This window comes from Leptopilina boulardi, unplaced genomic scaffold (assembly GCF_019393585.1).
Source record: "Leptopilina boulardi isolate dan_hultmark-lab unplaced genomic scaffold, ZJU_Lbou_2.1 LbouV2_285, whole genome shotgun sequence".
NCBI classification, from domain to species: domain Eukaryota; kingdom Metazoa; phylum Arthropoda; class Insecta; order Hymenoptera; family Figitidae; genus Leptopilina; species Leptopilina boulardi.
The window spans coordinates 300,394-324,189 of record NW_026137846.1 but is presented as its reverse complement, the minus strand read 5'-3'; the positions used below and the strand labels follow the sequence as shown (position 1 = coordinate 324,189).

Here is a 23,796-nt window from a genome sequence, read left to right as displayed (position 1 = left end):
TAAATGTTGGGTCATGACATATTCTAATGCTTTTTTTTTAATTTATTCAATTCGCTTGAAATTGTTACTCGGAGGTTTTCGGGATTGCTGATTACGAATCTAAAGTCCGATTTTTAAAATTCACAATTGCGGATTCAAAATAACAGACAAATTTTGTGAAAATTTGTTATTTTTTAGAAATTTCCTTAAAATAGATGAGTCAAAATTTGTGAAGTGTGCTGACATTTTCTAAGAGGTCGAAATTTTTTTATTAAATTCACATTTTTCTATGCAAAACAATAAATAAAAAATACAACGTGAACAGTTTTGCGAAAAGTTTATATTTATACAAGTTATTATTATAAATATTTTTTTACATGAATTATAAAAAGTTTTTTTCTATTAATCTATGTAATTAATAAAACTTTCTGATTTTTGACATACGTATTTACAAGTAAAGCTGCTTTCGATTGATATTAATTATTTAAAAAAGTTAATTAATTTGTTAAAAATGTAAGCAATTTAATTAAACAATGTAACGCTAATTTAGATATTAGTTAAAATAATAACATTCCACAATCCCGTGTTTAAATTACGTACTGTGATTAACTAATAATAACTATTTCTTAACAATCTCGTACTTCATACACTAAATATATAAGATAATTTCAATAGTCTTCCTACTATCCTTTGTCGGCACACATTTGCCTTACACGGCAGCTGGGATTGATCTCTCTATTGATTATTGCGCGCCCTCTTCCTTCCTGCTGTCCCTTGGTCGGTGAGAATCCGGAAATATTTGGAACTTTCTAATCCTTCATTGGACAACGAACCACCTATACTAAGGAAAACCGCTGACACGCACTATCACACACACACACATATATGAATAGATCTCCCTGTTTGACATATTCGACGCTGATACCGAAAGAATTATTATTATTATTATTATTATAGAATAATAATCTTTGTATTCATTCCTTCATTCATTCACATTTTCTTAGTACTTGAATTTTCTCATTATTATTAGATTATCTTTACTTTGATAATTAGGGTTCTCGAAGGTTTCTACCTGAAATTTGTTTTGTCAAAACAGCTTTCGGTTGAGGGTTCATAAGATGGTCGATGACCTTTTAAATACTGTCCTGTAAGGCGAAGTTGTGTCCCCCACTTTACCAGCCCGGCTCGAACAATCACCATGTGGTTATATGTACTGGAGAATAAAAAGCAAGAAAAAAATTTTTGGTGCCAGCACCTTTGGGTTAATCGGTTTAAAACAAATCATGTAGGTTTATTGAATTGAACTAAAGTTATAAAATTTTTCAATATTAACATTTATTATTATTGGAGCAATATATGCTCGTAATCGTGAACTTCTGAGGAAAACGAATATGTCAAAATAAATTAAACAATGTTTATATTTAAGAATTTTTTTGAAAAACTCATTAAGCGTCATAAAATAATATTGTCATTAAGCCCGAGAACGCCACACAGGCCCCCGCTGTAATTGACTTACTCGAGGTCTGAGCCCGGGATAGGCCGATAGAGTGAGGATATACCACTTCCCTTTTCAGGACCCAATCCGTGATCGCTCGATTCGTCCTAACAGCCTTGGGTTGAGGGAAATTTTTTTTATTATTGTATATGCGATATAGATGATAACCGTTTAATCCCCGTGAGTGGAAGTGGTGTATCCATACTTAACTTACCAACATCTATCCTCAAGGACGCCACTCAGGCCTACCGTAATATCTGCCTCACGCGAGAACTTAATATAGGCCCGGATTGGTAGAGTGGGGGTATAACACTTCTCCTCAATGGAGTGAAACGGCTACTACTGATTTAAGATGCTGATGTAAGTCTACCGTTGCAACAACATTAGTATTGAATATATTTTGATAATGCAACAAAAATATTGATTGTTTGATAATAGTGGAAGCTGGCTTTTGGAAAAATTTTTTGGTATTGAATAATTTTGGCATTAAAGATATTTTGATTTTAAGGATAAAAAATGATATGATATGATATATTGCAAAACATTAGTATTGAATATATTTTGATATTGGAAAAAAATATTGATTATTTGACCACAGTGAAAGTTGGTTTTTGGAAAAATTTTTTGGTATTGGATAAGATTGGCATTAAAGATATTTGGATTTTGAGGATAATAAAATATGATATTGGATAACATTGGTATTGAATATATTTCGATATTGAAAAAAAAATTTTAACTGTTTCATAATAGAGGATGCTGGCTTTTGGAAAAGTATTTAAATAGATAGAAAGAGGTTTGAATATTGTTTTAAGGGTTGAAGTTGTTTTATGGGTTAAATAATAGTTTGTGAATTGAATATTGATTTGAATATTAATAAAAAGTGCGGAGGAAAATAAGTTAAATAATAATCATTATCGAAAATAATATAATATGGAAAAAGATTAAACAACGCTAATTCACGTTCATGTAAGACTATCATTGTTGCATTAGTTAGCTGAATTATAGTTAAAGAAATTTTTTATAGGTGAAACACATGTAAGTAAATTTTTTAAAGCAATAAACTAAAATAAACGATATGTTTTGAAAATTGGCTTTATCAACACTTTGAAAGTTGAAGAAGGATACCATGTCGAACATAGAAGAGTATTTTATTTTAAGTAATGAAGATTTTAAAATTATTGAAAATGTAAGTGAAATATTAAATGATATGCATATGTATAAATTTCAAGAATTATCAAAAAATGATTCAAATTCTTTTTTCATTATGCAAAGTACTTTGTATTTACAAATGCTTGATTTAATTGTTAAAATTAGAGAAAGAGATAAACATATTCAAATAGTTTTTAGCGGTAATAACAATTCTGGTCATTGGATTTGTGTTTATTACGATGGAGTAAGACTTTATATTTTTGATAACCTTAATGCAGGGTGTTCGAATATTCATCAAATAGAATATTTAATTACATTGTTCCCTTTTAAACCAACAGAATTTTTTGTAGATGTTGATCAACAACCGGTTGGTACAGTTAAGTGTGAAGTATAATGCAATAGCATTTGCAACATCTGTATTGGTTAACAGTAATTACATTGTAAAGCGATTTTAAGTTCATGGGCCTTGTGGTAAACAAAATAGGAATTCACCCTGCATGGATCCTGAGATGGGTCATTTAAATGTATTGCTGACAATTCGACGATCGTAGCATATAATCTATATTTGAGTACAAAATTGAAAGGTTATATTGACTGGGCAATAATAGGTATTATATTATTATAACACCATAATGTTGAAATAGTAATACAGTAACGATTACAAAAATAATATTATTATTAAAAATAATATTATTATTTTTGTGAGATCAAAATTCCAGTAAGTGTCCGTCAAATAAAAATAAATTTTTAATTTTTCATAAAAAATTGTAGATATCGCGCGCGTTTACGCGCGTTTCTTTTAGCTAGTTCACGAAATAAAATGAATATCAGGGACTTATACCTAAATAACGATATACTTCGTTATAGACCCCTCTCCTAGGCCGATAATGCTCTGGTATTATTGCCGATATTCAAATCATAAACACAAAAAGGAAATTAGCTGAATATTCATTAAATTGTCTATTTTTTGTTTCAAAAATCAATACCAATCAATACACAATAAACATGTTCAGTTAACCCTGATTAATCGTTACTACGATTACGCTGATATACACGCTGATGAACTGAACAATACGAACATCCAATCTAAAAAACAAACAACATTGTTAACACACATAAAATTTAAGATTGCTTGGTACGAGGAGGTATAAGGCGTTTTAAATCAGATACATGAACTTTTGCTACTTTATAAACTACTTTATTAACCGCATTCGACAACTTATGTGTTCGCCATAACACTTGATCGCTTGCGCTAAAAACTACAACACGCTTATTACGGTTATAATTAGAGGTTTGTTTTTCTCTCGCTGAATCTATAAACCTCGCAACCAGATCACGTAAAGCATCCAATCTTCTGAAACGATGAATCCATATTTCAGGATCCAAACGATCAACCATCGTCTTAAGCTCAACTTCGCGACGTAAGCTCTTTACAGGATCAGGTTGAAAACCATAATTAAGGAACGCTGGGGACGCTTTTGTCGATGATTGAGACGCTGTGTTCACAGCATGTCTAAACTCGTGGACATGTTTGTCCCAGTCACGGTGATCTTTACCAACAAAAGTCACTATCATAGTTTTTAACACACGATTACTACGCTCAACAGGATTCGCTTGTGGATGATATGGTAAAGTTGTCAAATGCTGTATACCATATTCTTCCAGGGTTGTTTTCAAAAGTTTATTATCGAACTCTTTACCGTTGTCAGTCAATAAGAAACGGGGAGTATTCCACCTGAATACGACTAACTCTTCAAATCAATTTTAATTCTATCCAACGCGAAAATAAATCTTTAAAAACCACTAAATGCCTGCATTGACTTTTACTCGGCGGAAACTCCATACAGTCCGCCGCTACCACCATCGAGGGTTGTTCAACAATCCGCTGACCCATAAGACCCTGTGGTCCCTCCTGTGACACTTTATGACGCTGACATTTTGGACATGATTTCACAAAATTATGCACATCATACCAGATACCTGGCCAATAGTAATCTTTCGTGATACGACCATAAGTTTTTTCGACACCTAAATGTCCCGCTGATAACCCATCATGAGCATCTCTCAACACTCTTTCTCTATGTTCGGCTGGTATCACCAATTTCCAATCTTGTTGTTCTCCTGCAAATGATAACAGGATTTTACAATTTCTAAATCGATACAACCTATTCTCTTCTACTGTCCAACCTAGAAAACGCTGGGGGAATTTTTCCATGCATCGCTCACAGTTTCAAACGCTAAAACTCCATTGCTACTATCTTCGAACATTTTTGAGAGGGCATTAGGCACGTGATGATGAATTCCTTGTCTGTGTACAATATCGAAATTCCATTGTTGCATCTCTAAGGCCCAGCGAACTAAACGACCAGTCGGATCCTTCCGATTCCGCAACCATTTCAGAGAACTGTGATCCGTGATCACGGTGAATTTATATCCTTCGATATAAGGTCTGAATTTTCTAATAGCCCACAAAAGGGACAAACATTCCTTTTCTGTGACGCTATAATTCTTTTCTGACGCTGAAAGGGCCTTACTAATGTACACTATTGGATGTTCACCATCCTCTAATTCTTGAGTGAGGACCGCACGAATCGCAAAATCGCTTGCATCACATTGTATCGTAAATGGTTTGCTGAATTCTGGTCTTGCCAGAACAGGCGCTGACACTAATTTCGATTTCAATGTTTGAAATGCCTCGTTTTGGTCCTCCTCCCACTCCCAATTTTGACCTTTTCGCAATAACCTCAATAACGGAACTTTTAACTTGCTGTCCTTTTCTATAAATCTGGAATACCATCCAACCATTCCGAGAAAACGTCTCAATTGTTTCAAATTTTGTGGGCCGGATAATCTAACTCAGGGTCTGGACGTAGACCTCCACTATCAAGAACATATCCCACATAAGTTACTCTAGAACAACAAAACTCACACTTATCTGGGTTCACTACAAGTCCCAAACTCGGACCGCGCGTAATATTATTGATACCGGGGGCACACAATTGCTCGTTGCTTTGTATCACCGACCGCTGATTATTAATTTGTTGTACCGGAGGTGGCCAATTATACTCCAAATTTCTATTTTGTGTCAAAATAGCCGCTAATTGTGGATTAAGATGGAGTAAAATTGCTTCCATCTGGTTCATGCTCAATAAATTTGGTGTAAATGTTGATGATGGGATACTACCGTTAGGCGAAGCCCACGTCACATTCATCACTACCTTTGCCGTTGACCCCGAAATAGTTGTCGTCGCTGATGATGTACTCGAGGTTATCATAATTACCTCTGTAATCGTACATACTGGTGGGGTAGGGTTTACCCCCTCGCGCTGATTAACTATATTTCCGAAATTTTCATTCCCATTTGTTTCAGGGTATGCCCTGTCACCGCCCTGATTCACTCCGTTTTCACTATTATCCTCTAACGCTAAGTTTCCACCTGTCGCTCCTAATTCGTCTTATATTGGAATGCCCTCCATTAAAAGAGTTTCCATTGAATCGGCCGCGTCGTACTTCTCTAACCACGGAATACGAAGTACTTCTCCAAAAATTATTCTCGCTCTAAGACGCAGTAAACGTTCACGATGAACTTGTCCCGACCCTTTCGTACTCACATTTTGGCTTTCCAACTCGTCAAACACCTCTGCATCTGTCAACGACACAATCGCTTCCCACATTTTTCTAACACCGTCGTGCTTAAAAAGCCTAACGAAAAGTCGCATGTTATGATTCCATTGCGGTAGAAACTATTTGTTTTAAATCTCGCGAAAAGGAACTGAATTCTTTCGAACACTCCAGCTTAATTAAATTCTCAAAAGTGATAACGTCGCACAGTCGTTATCATCACTCGTTATTACTACACACAAGAGAAAAAAAATTTATTTTTACAATCTACAAAAAAAATGATTATGTCATATGGAATGACCCAAATAAAAAAATACGAAAACAAAAAAAAACAATTTTTTTATATTAAAAAAACAAACTCGAGAGAAAATAAATTTAATTTTCTAAAATTTTTCCCTCATTTTTCTTCCCGCGTAAATAAATTTTCCACGCGCTAATACTCTTACTCCTACTCACGCTAGGCGGGAAAAATAATAATGTCCTATGACGTCACACGGAAAAAGAAAATTTTGTAACTCACACTAATACACGTCACCGTTAAAATTAGCGAGGACTAATAAAAAGAAACACTTTTCACAACTGGACGAACACATAAAACAAAATTTGTTATCGCTGAAAATTATTAAATGTACAATAATTTATTAATTCAAAAATAAATCAATGTCCGCTTATAAAAGATCAATTGATTAAATTGAACGCTTTCTCGATTCACTTGAAAACGTAATGTCCTGTATGACTTTACGCGTCATATAATTAATAAAATTATATAAATATTTATTTCCGTTGAGAATTATTATTTGTTACACCCGTTATATAAAGGAAAAAAAAATTTCCCTTTAAACGGAATACTCTCTGATAACGCTGATTTTACGCTGATAGTCACTGTATACTCGTAATAAAACGAACAAATATTTTAATCAACGGTAATTATACGAGAATACTGACTGTACACTTTTATTTTCGAATTTCTCTTGAGTATTTGAAAGAAGTCAAAAAAAGGAAAAATCCCACAATAAATTACACACACGACAACAAAAATTAACATTTATCAATTAAAATCAAAAATATTAAAACTTTCAATATCTCAATGATATTTGAGAACCATGCGGCATGGATTCACAGCGGACGCCGAACAGCTGATTTGGCGCTAAAGCGAGACTGGCCGGCAGATGACGTCACATCCGAGCACATGTTCAGAAATTCACGGAAATTAATTAAATAAAATGTAAAAATTTGAAAAATCGAGAAAGACAAATTATTTCACACTTAAACAACAAATACAACACAATACTTTCAATAAATAACCACGCCTAAACTCGTTATTTCCTCCACGTTGATAATTACAACTTTATAATTAACGGTGAATGCAAGAAAAAGATAGTTCAAATTCAATGTTTCAGCATCGGCACCACGTTGAGCGCCATATTGTAACGCTAATTTAGATATTAGAAATATTAGTTAAAATAATAATATTCCACAATCCCGTGTTTAAATTACGTACTGTGATTTCTCTACACACTACTCTCCGACATACGAGCCTCTCTCATAGGGAGATTCCGCTGAAACGATCGAGAAACACGACGACGACCTGATTTGAACTACCTGTTACCTATTGTATTGTACTCGCGAAACACACTCTTGTGGAGATAATCCGCTGGACGACGATGTGGCTGCGACTTGACTCAATGAATATAGAAACGCACACAATTAACTAATAATAACTATTTATTAACAATCTCGTACTTCATATACTAAATATATTAGATAATTTCAATAGTCTTCCTACTATCCTTTGTCGGCACACATCCGCCTTACACGGCAGCTCGGATTGATCTCTCTATTGATTATTGCGCGCCCTCTTCCTTCCTGCTGGCCCTTGGTCGGTGATAATCCGGAAATATCTGGAACTTCCTAAACCTTCATTGGACAACGAACCACCTATACTAAGGAGAACCGCTGACACGCACAATCACACACACATATAAATAGATCTCCCTGTTTGACATATTCGACGCTGATACCAAAAGAATTCACGAAATAAAATGAATATTGGGGACTTACCTAAATAACAATATACTTCGTTATAACAAATAAAAATAATATTAACTTATCAATCGATTTTTCAGTTTTTTTCTTGCTTATTACTCGTCATTTAATGGTAACATATTCAGTTAATAGTAATTAAAGATTTTAACCTAGCATGCAGCAAAATATCTTGCTTATTTAACAGAAATGACAAATTACCGATATGACGTATAACAGAATTGTCAGAAGTCCGATATGACATATAATAGAATTGTCATATGTCTGACACGACACTTAACAGAATTGTTAATTGTCCGACATGACACATAAAAGTACTCTCAAATATCCGACACAATAATGCCCGACAAGTTATGTAACAGAATTGTCACTTGTTCGACATGACATTTAACAGATTTATTAAATGTCCAACACGCCATATAACAAAAATGACAAATATCTGGCAAGACATATAGCAGATTTGCCACTTAACCGATCTGATTTGTAACAGAAATATCCAATTAAAAAATATTATTAAAATTGCGATTGGTCAATATTAAAATTAGCGCTGAAAAAGTTTGTCAAATGACAGGTCTATTACATTCCAGGTCGGTTAAATGACATGTCATGTCGGACATTTGTCAGTTCTGTTATATGACGTGTTGGACATTTAAGAGTTCTATTATATATCATGTAGGACATTTAACAATTGTGTTATATGTTTTCTACGCTTTATATATATAATTAATTTTAAAATACAATAAAAATAAACCAGTTAACTTATAATTAATAATGTATAGGAAAATATGTAAGTTTCAGTGCCCCTCGTTGATACGCCTTTGGATTGTGATTGACGTTAGTTTTCTTGTTTATTACAGACACATGTCATTTCTACTGGGCTACTAAAGACACTGTTTCGATAAATTAAAGTTAAATGCCTTTAAAATAATTTTGTAGCTTAAGCACTTGACATATAACTTCTTTTGATCCCAATAAATAGAAATTAATAAAATAAATACAATTTTTAATCACTTTTTAAAAAAAATTTTAACTCCTCAAAAGTGACCGTTTCTGGTAAATCACCCATATGCGTTTCGGTTAAATGACAATTCTTTTATATTAGGCATTTCATATGAGAATACGGGGTCATGTCTTGGATTTTTCTCAAAATTCGGTAAATTGTAGTAATAGTGGTGCCAAATAAGTGTAAAAATTTTTAATTTGTTGTAAATATCTCGAAAAATATTTAAAATTTTAAATTCAAAATTTTTACACTACAATTTGTACCACTATTGCTTCCTCGTAGGAAGCTTTATAGTGATGACAAAAAATGTTGATGGATCGCCTTGAAATTTTGCATGCTAATTCTACTTACTAATACCAAAAATTGGACACAAGGATTTCCAAAAATATCCACACAATTTTTTTGGGACCATTTTTTCAAAACGTTAAAAATACATTTTTTGATAAAAAAGCTTTTTATTATAAAAATTTCACTTTATTTTTTTTAAAAATGTATTCTTTGCGTTAAAACGAATTTTTTAACCTATATTAAGTTCATATTTTACCTAAATTTATAGATAAAATCATTATTTTTTTTTTTAAATTTTTTGTTTTTGTTAAAAAAATTTTTTCTTTTTTCTTAATAAAAATTTTCAAAAATTTTACGCAAAATTGTATTCCTTACATAGAAACTAATTGATTGATCTATATATTTTACCTTTTATAAAATTAATCGTTATTTTTACGTCAACAAAACGTAAATAAATTCGAAATATAATATTCGAAAGAACTTAAGAAAAAGAAAAATTTAAGAATTAACAAAAACTTCTTCGGGAAATGCAAAATCGAAATTGAAATAAATTAAATTAAAAGTATTAAATTTTTTTTTTTTAATGTAAATTAAATTAAATATTTTTTGCGAGGAAGCATAATGTTCGTGAATTGAACATCACATTTATGTAATATATAAATGTCCACCCCTTCTTTTTACTACAACACAGTAAAAAGTCGAACTCATTTTTGCTGCAGTTCAAAATGATCCTGCTAGCTGGATCATTTTGAGCCCGGGTTTTTACTGTGAATTTACCGAATTTTGAAAAAAGTCCGAGATATGACCCCGTATTCTTATATGAAATGCCTCATATGTTAATTGGGGAATATTCGTGCGCCTCTTTTTCAAAATTCAAAATGGTGGATACAGTATGGCAGACGATATTTTAAAAAAACATTGTATTTTGACAATTTTAGAGGCTATTTTGAACAAAAAAACACACATCCAAGTCCTGAACTTTACTGCCGCCTTGCGGGACACAGAAGAAAGTTAAAGACAAAGACAGTAGATATAAAGGTGCATTCATTTTTGTTTTCCTTTTTTATTTTCTTTAATGATTATACGTTCTAAAAAGAATATATCTCAACACCCTTTCCTAATTATTAAAACCCAAAATAGAATAATTATTATTATCTTTTTAATGTTTAATCAGAAAATCAACTAAACCCAATTTTTTTTTAAATGTAAACAATTAAAACACGTTTATTAATTTTTGTTATTGTTTAATTGTTGCTTAATAAAAAAAATTTAAACTTGTTAACATCAAGAGGTTTTGTTAACATATTCGCAATTTGATTTTCTGAGCTACAATACTCTAATTTTAACAAACTGTCTCTTACTTTTTCATTGATGAAATAGTATCTGACATCAATATGCTTGCTTCGCCGTTTCATTTAACCATTTCTGATCACTTGCAATGCACTTTGATTGTCCTCTTTTAATGTTAACTTTACCTGACACTAATTTAATTCTTCAATGAGATATTTTAAATAAATGAGTTCCTTTGTGCACTCTGCTGCAGAGATGTATTCACCTTCAGTTCTGCTGAGTGCCACTATTGACTGCTTTCTGGAACACCATGCTACTGGACCTCCACAATAGAACACGACGTATCTACTTGTACTTTTTCGCGAATTTAAATCTCCCGCAAAGTCGGAATCACAATAAGCAACTAAATTCATGACATCGGAATCCTTGTAAAATTTCAATCCATCATCTGGATGCGTACTCAGATATTTCAAAATTCTCTTCACGTTAACTACATCCCTTGCAGTAGGTTCTTCCATCTTCCTGCTACAATAGTTCACCGCAAATGATATGTCAGGTCTGGTTCTGCTTGTCAAATATAATAAGCTTCCAATAGTTTCCCTATAAGGATAACTTACATTTCGTGATGTCTCATCTTTGGTGTTGTTGCTTAGCATTGGAGTTTGCGTCGGTTTACACTCTTCCACTCTGTATTTTTCTAAAAGCGATTCCACGTACATACTTTGCTTCAAAAGGAGATCTTCACCTTCTTTCACAATTTCGACTCCCAAATAATCAGCCGGATTATTGTTTTCAGTTAATTCGAATTCTTCCTTTAGAATAGACAACAATTCATCCATTTTATCCTCGTTCCTTTTGTCACAGATGAAAATCCCGTCATCCACGTAGATTGCCAAGCACAAACTTCCGTCTTCATTTCGAAAAATGCACTGATCTGCCTTTAAAGCTGTCATTCCACAGTTTTTGAGAAAATTCGTAAATTTTGTATTCCACTGAACCGGAGCTTGCTTTAAACCGTAGAGCGATCGTTGTAATAGACACACTTTATCCTTATTTTGTTCGTAACCCTCAGGTATTTCCATAAAAATAGTTTCGTTGAGTTCACCATGTAAAAATGCGGTTTTGACATCAAACTTTCGAATTAGATAACCTTTACTGGCCGCAATAACAAAAAGCACTCTTAAAGAATTCACATTCACAACGAGACTAAAGGTTTCCTTATAGTCAATACCGTATTTTTGTTTACAACCGCGAATCACTAATCGAGCTTTGTATTTTAAGTCACTTTTCACACGAAACACCCACCTACTTGAAAGAAATTTTCTTGATTCTGCTTCTAATCTGTCAACTATTTTCCAAGTTTTATTCTTCTCTAAAGGTTTTTTTTCTTCATTTATGGCTTTAATCCACTCGCCTTTTTCTGGACTGGTAACGGCTTCTTCATAGGTCAACATGACATAATTATCGAATCGTTTTGGTAGTTTCGTTTCTCTTTTACCCTTTCCCAAATCTGGAGATTTTTGGGTTACTTCTTCACATTCCTCGAAATCGTTGTCGTCACTATGCGAATTTTCATTTAAATCCAAAATCTGGTAATCTTTGTCCACATCTTGATTCAGCTAGTTTTCATCGAAATCCAGACTCTTCTCGTTTTCATAGTCACTTTCAATAGGCACTTCAATAACAGTGCTTTTCGTCGATTGAGTTTGATGATCTCTTAATTCTTTAAAAATCACATCTCGCGATATAATGATTTTTAGGGTTTCGTGGCCCATGGCCGAAAGCCTTATAGTTTCACTTTGGCGTCCGTCTGTCCGTAGTATATTTTGGGGCACCACAGCTCCCAAAATCAAATTTTAGGGCACAGATCCCAAATTAAAATTTTGGGGCACCACAGATCCCAAATTCAAATTTGTCTCAGTAATTGACATGTCCCAATAGCTGACATGTCCCAATAGTTGACATGTCCATATAGTTGACATGTCCCAGTAGTTGACATGTCCCTATAGTTGACATGTATCTATAGTTGACATGTCCAAGAGTTGATATGTCTTAATAGTGGACATTATCGAATGGACATTTTACCTAATGTTTTTGTTTGTGAATCAAAAAAGATAAATGATAGAAGAAAGACCTCCACTCCACAGCCACTCTTTCTTTTTTCTTGACATGTCTTAGTTGACATGTCTTAATAGTGGACATTATCGAATGGACATTTTCAAAAAAAGATAAATGATTAATTAATTTATAATAAAAATTTTGCTAAATAAATAAAATTTAATAGTACATAAAATTTATAAAATAAATTTTATTATTTATTTTTAAATTATTTATTTTTGATTTATTTTGTTTTTAATTAAAATTTAAAGCGCCACGAAACCCTAGATGTAGGTGCAATTGCGCCTAGTTCTTTTCCTATTTTTTTTTGTTTAAAAATTTTAAATATTCAAAATGGTGGATCCACTATGGCGGACGATATTTTAAAAAAAACATTGTATTTTCCTAAAAAATAGCTTTTTGGGATCGCTGATTAAGAATCTGAAGTCATATTTTAAAAATTTTGAAAATTTAAAATGGCGGATGATTTTTTAACAAATTATTGTATTTTCTTAAAATATGTGTTTCTATAAGTTTTTAGTGTCGCTGATTACAAATCTGAAGTCAGATTCTTAAAATTTTGAAAAATTAAAAATGGCTGATCGAATACGGTGGGAGATTTTTTTTAAAATCATTGTATTTTCCTTTAAAAATGGGAGATTTTTGTTGTCACTGAAAATGAATTCAAAGTCAATTTTTAAAAATAGTATATGGGCAAATCCACAGAACCGGCCGATTTCATGTTACTCATATATTTTTCTATTTTAGAAGTATTATATTAATTATTTTCATACTTCAACCATTTTGTAATATCTCTGAGAACCTATTGAAATAAGAAAATTGAATAAATGTGAACCTTCTAGTCTTTTATAAAAAATAAAATCGAATTAAGTAACTTAAAAAATGAAATTTACGGTGTTACTCCAGGTATAAATTTTAATTCTTATAGGTATAACTTGTTCGGCATAGATCCGAACAATTCCAAACTGTGGTGAATTATAGTTTACTTATTGAAGAATGTTTTGAAAGTAATAAAAAATATGTGCTCTTAAATAAAAAGAAATGATAGTCGTTGAAAGTAGCGTTACTCATTATTTTATAATAATGAAATGTCTATACATTTTTGTAAATATCTTTTGCGGCGATTATTCGATTTGAATTTTTCAAATTGGAGCTTATTGCTTGTGAACAGACGAACAAATGTATGTATCATAGAATAGAGTGCAATCAGAATTAAAGAAAATATTCCAATAATTATCACTCTATGTTTAAGCGTGAACCATTTTCAACTTAGCCTTTTTTCAGTAGCACAACTACAGGATAAAATATGATGAGTTGAAAACATGTGTGATTATATAAAGACATTATTATAATTCTTGTATGCAAACGCCAAATTATATTTTCAATTTATAACGTCTAAAAATTAAAAATAAAAAAAAATTTATCGAAATTTAACTAGTTAATCGTGAAAAATGAATTATCCTTTCAATTGTTTTATTTTCAAAGTTATATCAAAATCGATGTCAATAATGTCAGTTTGTTGGTTAAAATAGTTAATATCAAAATTAGTAAGTAAACAATTTAATTTACAGAAATAAAAAATTAAATGCTAATAAATAAAATATATAATAAAATATGATAAAATATAAATAATTTATTTTTGATAATTAAAAAATTAATTATTTGTATTTTATCATATTTTATTATTCAAAATGTTTTGCACATATTTCAAATAATATATAAAAAAAACAAAGAAATGCCATTTTTAATTATAATTTCCAGAAGAAAAATAATATTTTCGTTTTTGGCTTTTAACTCAAACGGCATTAAAATAAAATGAATCACGCAAGAAGATAATTGTTCTTGAATATATTTTAAAGAAAGTAAACCATAAATAAAAGGTGTGCTTGCTATTTGGAAAATTTTCATCTTGATAAGTAAAAAGCGGCCGGTTCTGTGGATTTGCCCATATACACTCTGGCCGCCTGTTTTTAGAAATTGATGGCATTTGCTTAAACATTATTACTTTGGGGTAATCCGTCATTTTGAATTTTGGAATTCGGCCTGCGGTTTCGTAATCAGCGACCACGAAAACCCTGAGATATCCACTTCCACGAAAATCCAATAATTTTTTCAAGAGTCCAATAATTTTGTGAAAATTCGTTCACCATATTGTATTCGCCACTTTGAATTTTGGAATTCTGACTTCGGAATCGTAATCAGCCTCCCCAAAAACCCCAAGATACACATTTGCACGAAAATCCAATATTTTTTCAAAGAATTCAATACATTTTTGTCATAATTCATTCGGTATATTAGTTCCACCATTTTGAATTTTGGAATTCTGACTTCGGATTCATAATCAGTGACTATAAATTAAGGAACCCGTATGAGTGTAAAGTAAATAAAAGTGCATCGTATATTAAACTAAAGTTTATTGAACAAATGGCATAACGAAAATTAGATCAAATATGAACAGAGATGCTCTGGCATATACAAGTGCACGAAATCGACTGACTAACTAGAGGGCATTGCCAACTTAAAAAGAAACTGTCAGTTCTACCAACTATATAAGAATAAAATATCTTGTTCCGGTGAGGAACCAAATTCAAAATACAGAAGTGACTTTAAACAGTGACCCCAACAATCCCAAAGTACTAATATGTAAGCAAATCAAAGCAATTTTTTAAAATTTCGTTCGCCTTATTAGATTTGATTCGTCATTTTGAATTTTGGAAAACTAATATCAAATTCGCAATCAGCGACCCCGAAAACCCCAGAGTAACAAATTTCAACAAAATTGCAACATGTTTCATGAAAAATCGTTAAATTTTTAATTTTGTCATCCGCCATATTAAATCTGCCATTTTGAATTTTTAAAAACTGACATCGGAATCGTAATCAGCGCCTCCGAAAACCGCCCAGTAGTAATTTTCATGAGCGTAGCTCAACTTTTAAAGTCTTGACTTATGTTTTTATGACTGCAAACTTTAAACTCGTTCATATCGAAAATAGATTTTTAAAAATGGGCGGGAGGATTACTCCCACAGTTTTTAACGGATTTGCTTGAAATTTGGACAGCAGCTTCAGGACGCTAATCCTCAGGGAAGAACGCAGGATTTTTTACATTGATTGATGCGTTTCCATTCTATAGCTATTTTTTGAGTGAATTTTCTTTGAAAAATGACATTTTTGTCATAAATGACATGCCATTTTGACAAAAATTAATATTTTTGAAATATCCTACGGAATTCTCTAGCAAATAACATCTTCTTTCATAATTCGTTTGAATTTTTTGTCTTGGTACTTATGGAAAGTAGAAAACCTTCCGCCCTTTGAGGCTGTTTTAAAAAACGTGCTTTTGATTGAATTGATGTAAAGGCGCCATTTTGATAAAAAAAAATTTTCGTTTTAGTTTAGTTTAATATATGTGTTTTACGTTAAAAAACCCAACATCATTTTACTGTACCATTTTCTTAAAATAAATTATTGAAATAGAGATGCTCTTTGTTTACGTGCTCTGGGAGATGTTACCCCTTAAGTATAATATTGATTTTATAAGAATTTAGTAATTTACTTAATTCGATTTCTGAGCTGCAACCCCTTGTCCTATCTCAAAAACTGCCCTTATACCCTAACAGCATCCGAATATACAGGATATCTTACGGATGCTCTAGAGATATTAGGAAAGTAGGATATTCAAAGGATGTCTCAGGGATATCCATAGATATTCTGAGGATATCCTAGAGATATCAAAAAAATGTTTTTTATACAATACCTTGCCTTTGTATAAAAAAAACATTTGTATTGCAATATTCAAAATGTTTCAAAATGTCAAAACAAGGGTAGTTTTGGGGTTAAGGGTTGATCTTAAAATTTTAAAAAGTGGTATATTTACTCACCTTAAAAACATTAAAAAAATATAATCATTTCAACAATATTCAAGCAAAAACTGACAAATTATTTTATTTTAAAAAAGATTTTTTGTCATGGTCAATTTAAGTGTTGTTTTTTGCCCATAAAAACCGAAAACGAATTGATCTAGCAAAACGGCTAAATACGGGTATTTTTATTTTGGCCATAGTTTCTGAATTTTTTGGTTTCATTCGTGTGCACAACCGAAAAATGAAATTTTTGTTGTACGGTGTAATAAAGAGAATATAGTGTAATGATTGCAAAAGAAAAACAAAATGTGTATCATTTTTTATGGCAACATCTGAATGTATTTCATCCAACGATTGTTAGAGCCATAAAATCTTTTATAATTTATTAGCAATTACTCGAAAGTGTATATATCTTATGTTTCTCATAAATTAATGCTAATTATAAAGTACACTTACATAGTTGACCTGGGAGTGGGCTTAAGGTTTGGATGAAGAGTTGCTTCCATAATTTCATTAAAGGCTTGATTAGTCATATATCTTGATAACAGTAATTGAGCAGTACCAACATTGTCTAAAGTTAACGATTGTATTCTCGATATATGTACACCAAGATCTCTATGAATTCCACTACATTCGATACACACGATGATGCCAAAATTTGTAGACAGCCATGTTGCATCTGTTGTAAAGCATACTTCTTACTAAAAGAAATAATTTATATGAAGTAAAGTTAAAAGAACCTATGGTCCGAAAATAATATTTCGAGAAAAACGACTTTGAACTTAACAACATTGAAAGAAGCTTATCATCTTCTATAAAAACTGATAAAAAAGTAAAATTCGATTTTTTCAACCTGTAGTTCCCTTTTAACTTTCCCTGTCACATATAATACAAAATATCATCCATTAAATAGTAAATTCTTTTTACAAACCATTTTGAGACGAACAGTCGCAACATTGATCGTTACCGGGTAATCGTGTAACACAACGAATTATTGCTTGTTGTAGTTCAACTAAACTAGGATTTCCTTGACAACTTTCTGATCGACCACTAGCGTCAAAAGCCCTCATTAAAGCTCTTTCTTTACAGTTGACTAGAACGGACATCCAAGCTCGTTGATCTACATCATCTTCCGCTTGAAAGTGGTATGTTCTGTTATCTAAAAAAACAAAACACCCTAAGTATAAGGATTATGTGATTGTTGTGATTTCACATGTAAATATTCTCCGCAGGTTTTCTCGCAAAAGATTTGATAGATTGAGCTAAAATTTAGTGGTGAATTCATAAATAGTATAAGGATTCGTTGTCATGTGCCAAAGTTTATTAATATTTTGTAGAATAAAAATATTTTTAAAAAATTGCATATTTGAGGAAAATTCAATATGTCGGCAATACGATTTTGATTATTTCACCAAATATGGAATTTATTAAGAATCAATTTTTTTTAATTTTAATTGATTTCTTAAAATCCTCTAAATTTGAATCTGAGTACTTTACTTTTTGTTTGTACAAAAAATAAAGTATTTATATTTATTTACACTAGTCTATATCCGTATTGGCTTATACAAGTGGAGAATCGCCTACAAAGACCCAAACATATTCGACTATTATACTTGTTGATTGATCTAATTTGGGCAAAGATTCTTTTGATTACCAGGGGGGAGCAGATATTCAGATAAAGCTGCACCCTTCAATTGATCGACACATACGGATACACCAACAGGCTGCTGGATTCGGAGCACTGCTCCAAATCTGTAGCCCTAAGGTATCGTCCATACCTATCGAGAATATTATTTCTTTTCAAGATAATGGAGTCCAAAGAGAAGTCGTCTTAAATGCTAATGTTATCATTCAGACTAAAAACACGATAAAATTGTAAAAACCAATTAGACCAGTATGATGGGACCCTAATCGCCAGCTCCTCAGACCCTTGTAGCACAATCCAGCATAGCATAGACCCCATATTTAGACACCATATGGTAAAATACTAAGCGTAAGGCTTTAAAAGAGTTTGTTGTATATGTGCTCCAAGAATCTGCCCCCACCGAGTATATAAGTTTAAGAATTCCCCCGATCGCCATGTAAGTTGCACCGACTGCCATAGACGCAACCGGAAGAAAAGAACCCGTACCTGAAAAAGGAATTCACAAATAAGTATATTGGTCGACTACTTCTATGCTATGAGAACCATATTTAAATCTTTTAAACCTTTTCGCTCTAGAATTTGACGAACTCGTAAAGATTACAATTTTTGTTTTCTCGGAATTGACAGTTAGCCTATTCTCATTACAGTATTTGAGTAGATAATTTAACAAAGAATACAATATTTAAGTTTTTTTTAGACATATATTTGGGCTGTGCACATAATACGTCACGCAGCCAGGGGGGAGGGAGTCAGAGAATCGTGACGTAGTGTGACATGGGGGAGGAGGGGGTAAGTTCGTGCGTTACATCACATTTTTTTAAAAGACTTAACTGCTGTTATTCATTATTAATATAATATAAATAGTTTATTAATCAACAAGGCCTAGATACAATTTTAAAGATGTATATATGTTACCTGGACAGTAGTGAAAAAGAGGCTTACGTGCGAAAAAATCGATTTTTTATTGATTGGTGATTCTGATAGAGAAAACTTTTTTCAATCAGAATCACTAATCAATGAAAAATTACTTTTTTCGCACGTAAGCCCCCTTTTCACTGTCCAAGTCATATATATATATATATATACTAGACAAAGACTGCGCGCGCAAAGCGCGCGCCTTTTTCGTTGTTGTTTAGTACTTAGTCAAAAAGAAAGCGAGTTATTAAATTTTTCTAAAAATATATAAAGTTGTTGCATAATTAATTTAAATTTTTGTTAATATCAGCAAAATACTTTGTAACTGCACTTTTATTACACTAAGTACACATAATTGTCAGTCTAACCATTTCTTGACAATCATAGAAAATTTAAAAAAGAGCCCGTGGAGAAGTTTCCCTAAGTTTCCTTATCGAAAACTAAAATTTGGTAAGTTTCTGATATGGAAAAATGCAGAATTCTGGTAAGGTCCAGATGTTTTTGGTGACGCTTGTTTTTCTCAAAAATTAGTTTTAATGGTTAATAGTGAGAAGAATAACAAGAACCCTACGATTGCCCTTTGAGAACTTTCAATTTAACTTTTATTTAACTTTCAATTTTTGATTAATTATAATTTCAGGTTATATTACTATATTATTCTTTATAAAAAATATAATTAAACTGTAAAAAGAAAATTTGTAGTTTATATAATTCATTAGAAAATATAATGAATTTAAATTATTAAGAATGTGAAAATAATTGTAAATATGAGGCAAAATTCCTGAAATGTCCAAACAAAAAATTAAAAGTTCTCGAATTTAATCCATACTTTTCTAAAATATTATTGAATTTAATAAAATATTTTTTGAATTACAACGTTTTTAACGTTTGACTTTTGAAAAAAAAAATTTTTTCAATGTACAATATTTATAAGTAGAATGCATAAAAGTTAACATATATATAATGATTTTTAAAGCTTTTTTGACGGGCTACACGCTGTTAATAAAAATTTTTTTTTTTAAATAACATTTGACCTTGAAATTCAAGGTCAAAATGTTAATTTACGTTTATCTCAAAATCCGATTTTTTAAAATTATTTTTAACTATCTCAATGGAAAGCTTGACTAATTTCCTACAAAACATGTAATTTTCTGAGTGGGATCTTTTAAAGTTTTTGAGATATTAATTAATTAATTAATTAATGTTTATAACAAATTAAATATTTTACAAACGAATACAGTTACCGTAATTCTGAAGTTAGAAATTGAAACTTAACGTAATTCCGCATCCAACGAGCCCTGTATGAAGTATTTTGGATAAGTAGATTGTTAATAAACAATTAGTTAACATTGCAATTGTTTATTACCAGTCTACTTATCCAAAATACTTCATATAGGGCTCGTTGGATGCGGAATTACGTTAAGTTTCAATTGGTTAATTTAGATTTACGATAACTTTATTTGTTTGTAAGATATTTCATTTTTTATTGTTATTTAACTAAAATTGAACAAAAATACTTCATATGGGGCTTTTGGATGCTTGTTGTTAGTAAAAAATAAAATATTTTACAAACAAATAAAGTTATGGTAATTCTGAACTTACCAATTGAAAGTTAAGGTAATTCCGCATCCAACGAGCCCTATATGAAGTATTTTGGATAAGTAGATTGTTAATAAACAATTGCAATGTTAACTAATTGTTTATTAACAATCTACTTATCCAAAATACTTCATACAGGGCTCGTTGGATGCGGAGTTACGTTAAGTTTTAATTGCTAACTTCAGAATTACGGTAACTTTATTCGTTTGTAAAATATTTTATTTGTTATAAACATTAATTAATTAATTAATTAATATCTCAAAAACTTTAAAAGATCCCACTCTGAAAATTACATGTTTTGTAGGAAATTAGTCAAGCTTTCCATTGAGATAGTTAAAAAAAATTTTTAAAAATCCGATTTTGAGATAAACGTACATTAACATTTTGACCTTGAATTTAAAGGTCAAATGTTATTTAAAACAAAAAATTTTATTAACAGCGTGTAGCCCGTCAAAAAAGCTTTAAAAATCATTATATATATATGTTAACTTTTATGCATTCTACTTATAAATATTGTACATTGAAAAAAAAAATTTTTTTTTCAAAAGTCAAAAATTAAAAACGTTGTAATTCAAAAACTATTTTATTAAATTCAATAATAATTGATTTTTAGACTTTCACCAACAATAAAAACATTTAAGAAAAGTATGGATTAAATTCGAGAACTTTTAATTTTTTGTTTGGACATTTCAGGAATTTTGCCTCATATGTAGCAATCAATTCGAAGATATTAAAAAATAAAAATGTCTTATTTAATGGTAAAATCTCCTTGAACTTTGAGAAATTATTTTGTATGATGTTTTTGTAATACAAAAATTATTTTATTAAACCTTAATATATTACCATATATTAACTATTTAAAATATTTTAATCCCAAAAATACAATTTTTTTAAAAAATTATTAATATACTCTGGCACATTATAACAAAACCTTTTACTATTTTTGAGTTGTCAAAATCTGCGCAGAATATATTTATATGTGAAATCACAAAAAAAACAGAAGATGCTTTCGCGACAAAAATTGATTTTAATTAATCATATTATTCTATTTGCTGCTTTTTTTTAAGGCCTACCCTTATAATGTTATTCTTGTTCCTTAATAAATATATATGACAGTCATAATTTTATAAATAAAAAAGAGTATATATCAAAAAAACATTGAGGTGAGATTTTAAATATTTTCTTGACAAAAACAATAAAATATTTTGTTTATAATTTTCTCTTTTACAAATTATTGATCGAAAAATTAAGTAAAATAGTTTTTATGCAAGAATATGTAAACATTTAAATAGAAAAATATTTGTTCTTCTAAATCGTTGATTAGAAATCGTTGTGAACCTCACTAAAGTAATTTATTAATTATTAGACTAACTATTTGATTTCAGCACATGCACAAAATAACAATATTCCTGGTAGCACAATATAAAAATCTTAATTGTAACTTTCGTGTTAAAATGATACTGGTCCAAATTTTCTACTATTTATAATAAATAATATAACCTTAAATTATCATTCAATAAAAATGATAGTAAGTTGAAAGTAATCGAAAGACGGTCGTAGGGTTCTTACTATTGGGTACTATGAATCATTTTTATAACGTTTATTTTACTTGTAAGTATATAATTAAAACTTGAAATAATTGAAAAAATACATTTTCATTATTAATAAAAATTAATTAATCATTATTCTTAGTAGAACTTATTTAAAAACAATTATAAGATTATGATGCTGTACAAATTTTCTAATATATTTGTGCATCAGTAGAACCTTATTCGGACTGAATGTATTATATATACATAACATGCTTGCATGAAGAAAGAAACTAACGCATACAATGCTTTTATTCATATGTGAGTGTATATTCGTATATACGGGCTAAACGTGTCTGATAATCGTGCTTGTAAGACGGAGAAAGACGAAGATGACGAATAACACTTCGACCAATGGGATACAGGTTACTGTGACAAAACTTCGAGAGTTTATCGATTAGAGATTTATTATATAGGATATATATATATATATATAATAGGATGGTCCTAAAAAATTTTTTTTTCGAATTTTGACCATTCCCGCCCCACATTAAAGTTTTACGTGCATTTTGCATGGAGAAAAAACACTTTTTCGTAAATTTACTGTCAAATTGTCAAAAATCAATATTTTTTGACCGGACTACTGTACTTTTCTTCAGAAATGTTCGAAGAATAACACACAACAAATGATTTATAAAATTTTTAATGTTAAATATTTTTTAAACGACCTCAAAGTGCCCTAAAAAGGCAAAAAATGTAATATATTAAAAAATTGCTTATTATTTTCTTCCTGTTTATTTATTTAGCAGATTTAGTTATTCCTTAATTCAAACTAGTATTTTTGTTTGTCAGTGCATAAATTTTTAAAATTATTTAAACAATTTTTATTTGTTGCTATTTAACTATTCTCAAATTATTTTCTAGAAATACTTTTTTTTCCTAATTTATCAACTTTTATTGCTTTTTAATTTAAAGATACAACAATTAGTCAACAAAAAATTACCAATTGTTTAAATAAATTATTTTTGCTACTTGATAACTTTTCTTAAAATATACATTGATTTTTACATTTTTTTAAATTTTTCAAAAAATCTTGCTCAAATTTCTTATGAACAAAGAATTAATTAATCAAGTAAGAAAATTAATTTATTTAAATAAATATTTTTTTGTTTAAAAATTGTTGCATTTTTTAATTAAAAAAAGCAATGAAAGTTAAAAAAAAATTAGGAAAAAATACTATTTTTCTGGTTGAATTTGAG

At 30.5% G+C, this 23,796-nt stretch overlaps 1 protein-coding gene across 5 annotated transcripts in view; it reads right to left on the bottom strand.

The window, feature by feature from the left end:
• LOC127282164 (arfGAP with SH3 domain, ANK repeat and PH domain-containing protein) overlaps positions 1-23,796 on the bottom strand; it is a 527,240-nt gene that overhangs the window by 203,190 nt on the left and 300,254 nt on the right. For all 5 annotated transcript variants that reach the window (XR_007843154.1, XR_007843155.1, XM_051306275.1 and 2 more), the window contains exons 9-10: positions 17,781-18,008; positions 17,306-17,528 (exon numbers count right to left, since the gene is read on the bottom strand). Coding sequence is in view for 3 of the 5 variants with exons in the window: in XM_051306275.1 (XP_051162232.1) it covers positions 17,306-17,528; positions 17,781-18,008 (451 nt within the window). In the remaining 2 variants the exon portion in view is untranslated. The remainder of the gene's footprint in view (positions 1-17,305; positions 17,529-17,780; positions 18,009-23,796) is intronic.